This window comes from Ptychodera flava, chromosome 12, assembly GCF_041260155.1.
Source record: "Ptychodera flava strain L36383 chromosome 12, AS_Pfla_20210202, whole genome shotgun sequence".
Classification (NCBI taxonomy): domain Eukaryota; kingdom Metazoa; phylum Hemichordata; class Enteropneusta; family Ptychoderidae; genus Ptychodera; species Ptychodera flava.
Window position 1 is genome coordinate 26,494,535 of NC_091939.1, and position 8,866 is coordinate 26,503,400.

At 39.8% G+C, this 8,866-nt stretch overlaps 1 protein-coding gene across 1 annotated transcript; it reads right to left on the reverse strand.

Moving 5' to 3' along the window:
* Positions 1-1,946: 1,946 nt before the first annotated feature.
* Positions 1,947-8,516, reverse strand: LOC139146216 (ATP-binding cassette sub-family C member 8-like). The gene is made up of 8 exons (XM_070717624.1): positions 8,273-8,516; positions 7,265-7,395; positions 6,657-6,735; positions 5,855-5,963; positions 5,315-5,418; positions 4,841-4,974; positions 4,008-4,070; positions 1,947-2,096 (listed from the first exon to the last, which is right to left on the reverse strand). The coding sequence occupies exons 1-8, from the start codon at positions 8,514-8,516 to the stop codon at positions 1,947-1,949; spliced, it is 1,014 nt and encodes a 337-aa protein (XP_070573725.1).
* Between the last annotated feature and the right edge of the window lie 350 nt (positions 8,517-8,866).

Here is an 8,866-nt window from a genome sequence, read left to right on the forward strand (position 1 = left end):
AAAGAAAACAGAGACTAAAACACCTGGGTAAGTCACGTGATATTGACGCGAAACAGAATCTAGTGAGGTTTCCGGTGCGAGAATATCTAAGCTGTGCACCATAGCTGGAAGGAAACTGCAATGCTGGGTCCTTTACCTCGTAAATATGATTTTAGTAAAAATCGTAGAATTGTTTCATCTCAAAGCGTGGATGATACATCGCAATTATGAAATTATTAATCTTCCTTTTCAATTTCTGTGAGATTAAAGTGACACTGCATGAATCAAGGAATAATGTAATAAACATGATTTTAATCCGCGTATGCTAATCTGTCGATGTAATTGAGGTTTCACGGCAAAAATGATAGTTTTATGACAACTGATTGACACATCTTTCTGTTCGAGCGTGTAAACGTCGAAATGTATTGCATGAGACAAAATTGTCGAAGCGATATTACGTTTACTATATTAAAATGGAGTTCAGGCGATCTTCAAGAGTGTTTGATTTGATTTTAATATTCAAATATTACATTTCTCACATGTTTGTTGATTTCGTGAAATTATTATTTTACATTTTCACGTTGGTTTAAAATGATAATTGTGTACAATACAGACCGAGTTCGTAGTTTACCAGTTGTTCACATACAAAAACACACATGAAAAATGTTAACTTGACTGACAAAAATAAGTTTTTCTATAATTGCAACGAAAAATACATCTTATGTATAAATCTCTATTGCACCTTTAAGCTTGTGCTCAGCGTTACGGATAATTGCAATATTTTTCCACGTGACCTGCCAGGCTTTCCTGTAAAGTTTATTTCTATGCAAACGTTGCTTGGCCCTTCTCGAAGCTTTGATTGGTCGTTATATCACCTGAGTGATGCCTGACAGCACGCTTTCGACCACCACATTCTTTGATGATCGATGCAAATACAAAAACACTACATGGACAATGTTGTGTTGTGTTGTGTTGTGTTGTATCCTTTGATCTCACACGCTATTAGCGCGACCACCATATCAAATGTACATAATTTAATACAAATTTCCCCAAGATTTTTTGTAATAAACATGATCGATATTATTTTCGGATGATCACCATTGTTGGGGATTGGTTTTAAGAGAAGTAAAGAATGACTTATAATCATCAATTCCATATAAATACAGAATAATTGCAGCTCATAAAATTAACTAGGCAATCTTGTAAGCTTTTTTTGGAATCACCTTTTCAGAACAATGTAGTCATCCCAAAATATTTCCGATAGCGTTATTCCGAATCGTGACATTGGAGAAAAAAAACGTTGGTAAAAAGTATTGTTAATTATGCTAAGCAACAACTGAAAACGCCAATGAGGATTTTACGAACACAAGAGTTTCACACGAAAAACATATCTAAGAGCTTGCGCTGTCTACTAACCGAGAACATACACTTCTTTGAAGTGGAAATAATTAAATCAACAATGTTGTAACACGCTATTAACACTTGTATCGAGTTTTTCTGAGCTTTGTCGAGCACCATTTTTATGACGGGGACAATGACTATACATTGTGATTTTTTATCATTTTTGTACAGAAAAACTGCTTCATTTTGTGTGCTTTTACCGAAAGTTTGTTAAAATACAAAGCCTTGTCGACTGACTGCCCCTTTGCACATGTTATTTACGAATTCTTGCCCATTTGTAGAGAGTCAAAAATATGAGTGGACATTACACAAGTACAGGCTGTGTTGACAAGTTAAATACCAGGTATTCGACATCATGTTTCTGGGAGTAGAACGAGGAGCTGTTTTACAGAGTCTGACAGATTAAGAATGGCGGAAAATACACCAAGATTCAGCTACTGGCCCCTTAAGTCGTTTGAAGGCGTGAATTGGGGGATACATTGGCTGTCTTTGTTTCGCTATGATAAATTCTCAGAATCTCTCCTCCCGGAAGCAATGATGATGAAGATAAAGTGATGGGATACATCCTAGTTCCCGGCATTCTTGGCTCCCTTGACGAGAGAAGAGAACACTCCGTCTTCCAGTGCCAGCAAAGCTTCCGGGGTGTCGTATTCCACCACTCTGCCCTCACTCAGAACGAGTATGGAGTCTGAGTCGACAATAGTCGACACTCGGTGCTGTGGAAAGGACGCAAAAACAAAAAGTTACTCAAAAATAGTTTATGTAAAGTTCATACAATTAGGGAGAAATGGGTCCTGAGCTTTCCTTTGCATGACAGCACAAGCACTGAGAGATTTTTCTGTATATTTCAACGAAATGGGTAGATTTCCCTGTTAATTTGGTGACACTATTACCATTCGTAATACGATAGAATCAGGACATGAGGATCGTTTCAAACGAATTCATTCACTACCTAAAAACCACAACTGGCTAAACAATTCAGAAAGCCGCAATTCGCAAGCTACAGTAGATCAAAATAGAGGGGTAGATTTCGAGGAAAATTTCTTGCTGTCCTTAAATACGAGAACATATTTTCTATGGAAAAAAACTTCGATGTTCCCTGAAAGTATGTGTACGTTCTCTCTTCAAATACTCTCTAATAGAAACAGGATGAGCTTAAGAATCGAAAGTGTTCCCTTAAACTTCTCGGGTGTCTCGATGGGCTGATCTGACGAAAAGATTGTGAAATATAAATTATACTATAACCCAAACGGGATTCGAACCCCCACACACTCACGGCAACATCGCCTAGCTGCTAGGCCTCACACAAAACCAGTCGGCCACTGCTTCCAACCCAAAAGAGTTGGTCACAGTAACCGACTTAGATGTTTCAATTCTGTGCGCGACCGAACAACACGGTATGCGTGGAGCAGACGACACACAGACACAGTACACACACACAGTACACACATATATAGTAATCGGAAAAGCACGAAGCTTTTTACTGAGCTATCAGACAGACTCGGGGACAAGTAAATATCCACCAGCAGAACTGTCCACTCAGGTTAAAGAAATATAAATTATATTATAACACGCCACATGCTCATTCCGTGTCGCGATTCGCCAGAATACGTCACGTGACGAGAAAATAGATACGTCTAGTCCTCACCGGATCGACAAAAGTGACGTCAGAGGGTATTTTTTGAAAAGCTATTTCCCTAGGGAAATAGTTCTGACCAAATTTGGAAAAGTGCCCGGTCACGTGACCGTCACGGGTGGAGTGTCGTCTGCAGCTTTGCAACAATGGCGGGTGACTCGAACGTGATGTGCGTCGACTAGGTGACGACACATTCTCTAAAACAGATTTTCCAACATTTTCCAACATTCCAACAGCGTAGGAACTTGAACAGCTCATCAACGGAAAAGATTAAAGTGCAACTAAGGATGTCGCTAGGTATGCTTCGAATATTTTTGAAAGAAAGTAGTACCAAGTACAACTGAAACCGCTGTACATCGCTCAGTAAACTTGTCACAATGGATTGTTGCGGTGCAAAATATCAAAACACATTAAAAACTATATAACAATACAACATGAGCATGTGGTGTGTTATAAAACACCTATAGCCTGGTCTTTATTCGGGCTATAGCGCTCGTCTATTACCCCTCGTGGCCGTGTGTTACCAGAAACACATCGCTATACCCCTCGGCCTACGGCCTCGGGGAATAGCGATGTGTTTCTGGTAACACACGGCCCCTCGGGGTAATAGACGTGCGCTATAGCCCTCATGACCAGGCAATAGGTGTTTACTATAACCCAAACGGGATTCGAACCCCCACACACTCACGGCAACATCGCCTAGCTGCTAGGCCTCACACAAAACCAGTCGGCCACTGCTTCCAACCCAAAAAGAGTTGGTCACAGTAACCGACTTAGATGTTGCAATTCTGTGCGCGACCGAACAACACGGTATGCGTGGAGCAGACGACACACAGACACAGTACACACACACTGAACTGTCACGCTATCTGTATTTCTATGGTAACAATAGACAAATGTGACTGTGTGATTATAAGCAGAACAAATCGACGAAAATAGACTTACTTTAACACAGGGCACAATTTTTATAAAAACAAATCATGACACTTACGGCGATAGTCAGCACAGTTTTGTCTGCAAACGCCGTGGCAACTACCTTCTGCAGGATAGCATCCTGGAATGAATAAATATATGATAATGATATGTCACAAAACTAACGAAAATCCAATGATCAGAGCTACTATCTTCTTGCTATCAACTTTCCTTGATGTGAGTGGAAACCCGTTTATATGTGATATATATGCAGCATTCTGATCACAAGCATCACGATAAAGTTAAAAAATATTATAGCAGCAGTGTATGGCACTTTGTGATGAATAAAGGTATCGTCAGATTTACTGTAAAAATTATATTATCCGCTTAAAATGACATTAAGAGACCATATTTCTGATAGATATCGGCCGTGACTGTTCATCTATTGTATAACATGTCTTAATGACAGATTTTCAATCTGTACTCTGCCCATAGGGTATAGTACTGTTTTCTTTGACTTTAAGGTAGAACGCGCCTCAGGGACACATATTCGGACTCTCAAATTTCTACAATTCTTTTCTCATCTACCACTTGTGGGCGCTCATTGTAAAGCTCTTGGAGGAAGATAAACTTAAACGGTGTTAGCTTTACGAAAATCCAAAATTTAATTTTCCTCATAGAGTTAACACAGGGATGGCGGCCATTTTGAATTTCAAATATCACGAAATGTTTGGTAATTTGTTTCGCTCGTACCAAAATTTGCACGATGACCCCCGATTTATATTGTTAATTTAAGAGAGTATTTGAAAGTTTCATTGAGGAATGTTCGAGCACAAGATTCATTTTGAGGCGCATGCTACCTTAATACATCGAGCACCAATTCGAAACTGAAAGGACAAGTTCTAAACTCACAGTCTGCATGTCGATTGATGCCGTGGCTTCGTCCATTACAAGTATACGGGTTTTCCTGAGAAACGCTCTTGCTAGACAGAACAGCTGTCGCTGGCCGACGCTGAAGTTTTCGCCACCTTCGGAAACTGGAGAATCTGTACGACAGATACAAGGAAAGATGATGTATCTACAAATGATATGTGTTCATTCGGGTCCTTAACTGTCTCGAATGTGTAAGCATTCATTATGGGCTTGCTTAATGGTGATACCATGGGCCCTGCAGGGTGTGTATACTCGAGTCATAAATTTTCAAACACATTGTTTGGGAAAACGATGTACATACATCATTACAATTCCGCCCGTCAGCTCAATCTGTGAAGCATATCATACTGTGAAAACTTCATCGCTTCATGGGAAAGAGAGCGTCCGGAATTTTAAATGAGCGGGTTACTACTAGCCGTTGTTATGTGCGTGGATCAACGGTACTATACCTACCAAGCTTTTCGTCTAACTCCGCAACTACAGGTTTAAGTTGTGCGATTTCAAGAGCTTCCCATAACTCGTCTTCGAATTTTTCGTCGTATGGGTCTAGGTTAAACCTGCAGTCATGCACGAGATGGCAAACATGAATTTCGTAAATTTTGAGACACAATTGTGGGCTTTTCGTACACAACATTTAAAACGAAAATAAAAATTATATCGCCATTAACATTTTATCGCATGTAAAAATAAATGCATTGCCACAGTGAATTGGAAGAGGCCATCTTTATAATGGCAAACACATGCTGTTAAACGGTTCTAACCTTCATGGTAACACTTCAGTGTAGCTTTCGCAAAGCACCACGATCATGACGCATGCGTCGTGAACTTCCTATTTAACCAACAAAAATCCCAGCAACGCCGAGGACACGATCCTTTCATCTTTGCAGAGAGGGTGGAGAACATAGGCCGAAAACAGAAACTTATAGTAACTGCACTTTTATTCTTTGAAAATAAAATTACCAACCAGTTTTTTGTCTGCATTTAATATCTTACCTGATCGTACCGGCAAATAGGACAGGATCCTGAGGTATGATGGCAATTCTGCTCCTCAGTGTTATTAGAGGAATATGCGATATGTCCATGTTGTCAATCAGAATACGACCTGGAGAAACAAATCAAGGTAGAATCCGCCTAAGGTACATATATTAGGATTGTTTTTAGAGTATTTGTCTGCTGCTTTGTTCACCAATTTTGAAGCCTGGGATTTACGGTCCTTTTGGATAAAAAATTGGTCAATTAATCTTTAGGAAGATCGCGCCTCGGGCCAGAAATTCGGACTCTTAAACCTTAAAAAACACATATTTAGTCTATACTATCACTGTGGGGGGGGGGGGGGGCTCATTTTTAAGCTCATGAGGTAGCAAAACATTTCCCGGCTTATTTTTGTTGAAATAGAAATTTTATTTCTCAATAGAGTTAAAATGGGATGTCGGCCATTTTGAATTTCTAGAGTCACTAAATATAGGTAATTTGTCTCTCCAGTACATTTTGCACGGTGACCCAATTTTTATTCTTGATTTCGAAAGCGAATGACTTAAAGTTTGCTCTTGGAAGTTGAGCAAGAGTATAAGTCTTTAAATTTCGAGGCACGAACTACCGTCAGGTAATTCTGTTTCTTTACATCTGATTTCAATTTCGACAATGACCACCCATTTCCTGGCGAAAAGCTTGAGCACAATTTCGAAATTTTCATGTTCTGGGCGCGTGTCACCCTATGTGCGCACCCAATGGAAAATTCCACCACGTGACCATCAAAGCATGCTTGAAATAAAGTGCTTTGTGTACTTGAACCTACCTTTGTAAGTGTCTAACATTCTGAACAAAGCAAGAGTAAGGGACGATTTACCGCTTCCGGTCCTTCCGCATATTCCGACCTGGCGATAGATGTGAAATAGAGAGACGGGGTCAAATGTGAACACGCACAGATAGACACTGTCAGCCAGTTGGCAAGGTAAGATCTGCTGCAATATGTGACAGTGACAACAAATATTGTATTCCAATAAACAACCACAGATTACGTGAAAAAATGCCTAAGTGGCAGGCTACAATAACGTTTTTATTTCTCATCAATGTCATGTTTTTATCTTGGGTGCATTTGAGATTTGAAAAGGTCATTAATACGGAAGAACTGTTTGATATACGAAAATATTGGTAGGAATTTGAAACCATACTATCTATCATTCCCTAAAAATCACATAATTGACATTTTTTAAGAAAACGTCGAAAAGTTTGATGAGCTGACAGACTGTATTAATTCATTAATAAAGCTGTGTTCCTCATTTACATTTCTGCATATCACAAAATCCAGAGCAAATACTTTTGTTCATGTTCGGTACGGTTTTTGTCATTTTTGTTGTCGATGAAACTATTCTGTATCGACGATGGAAGAACGAGCTTGCATACTTTTTCACCAGGCTTGAACCGAATAGTGACATCCCGAAGCACATCGTCGAGATCCGTGTCGTAACGCGCCGATATGCTGTCTATTTGGATATCTCCGTCTTTTGGCCAGTCCGAGGTTGGAGTGTAAACACCTGAAAGAGAAAAAGACCGCTAAATTTGTTGGAAGCAATGGCCTTCATGTTGGCTGAATCGATAAAACGAAAGTCCATGCAGATTGCCGAAGTTCCACTCAGAATGTCTGGATTTATATTCACTTTACAATTATAACACACAATTGTTTTTATTTGGGCGGAAAGAAACTGATCTTTCGCCATGTATATGATAAGTCCCCTTCCTAGTGTCCTAATGGCTTGATACAGCCCTATGGTCATCCAAGTTGTCGGCAATGATTAGTCATTTCATCGTTTATTTTCAGGATGCACAGTACTGGGTAATTGTAAACGCTACAACGGGCCTAATATTATTATAATTATTGTGAAAATCCAAGTTGACAAGCATGTGTTAAAGATTTTATGACTTTTTAATGTGAAGGCCGCTAAGCGGAACGGCAGTGAATGTCTATGAGCAATATCATTTGCAATCTCTTAATCTAGATCTGCTGATAATATTTGTGAGATTGAAGCAGAAAATGTTGATCGGATTTAATGTCCCATCAATATCTGAAAGATCAAAACTTCAACCGAATTATTCATCTGTGTGCAGATAAAGGGTAATGAATGCGCCACCGACGGCCATATCGGAGAGACCTTAGAGATGACACTACAGCAGTTTCACTTGAACCATAATTGACACAACTGGAGCGTGGATGAAGCCAGGGCTGTCTAATGCCGAAACACTCCATTCTCGCGAGCCAGAGCAATAATTTCTGCTCCGCTGACGGGTAGCGCTGAGCTGTTGCCGTAAAGAGGCGCGTAGTTTACGACGATGAAACACTCTTATACACAACGAATAAAGAAATAATCGTAACAAAAATCTTCTATGCCACTATAGAATCATTATCACGCCAACCATCACACCAACGACAGCCAGTATCATCATCGGCATTATCATTATTGCTGCCATGACTCTCATCATCATCATCATCATCATCATCATCATCATCACCACCACAACTAAAATCACCACCATCATGGCAATCATCATCGTAATCATTCATCATCATCATCAACAACAACAACAACAACAACAACAACAACAACAACACAATTTTATCACGATCATTGCCTACCTTCATACTGTTCAGTGGGAACATGGCTATAATATTCAACGCGTTCGACGGCATTCATATGCATCTCAGCATCGGCACTGTGGCGAACAAACCAATTTAGATATCCGGACATCTAGTGTGTTATGCAACAAAAGAAATCACACACAAACAAATTTAACATTATTTTGGCAATAGAAGTGCCTGCGAATTATGTGAATCAAAGTGTCTGAATGTGCCGTTGATTACCACTCACTAGAGCTACTCCATGTTGCATTATAGAACATCAAAAACGAAAGTAAGTGCAACTTGAGTGACAGGACAGCGGATGGTCATACCGGGTGGGGAGCGAGTGCTTACCTGTAGTGCATACGTCAATGATAACCCAACCATACTGG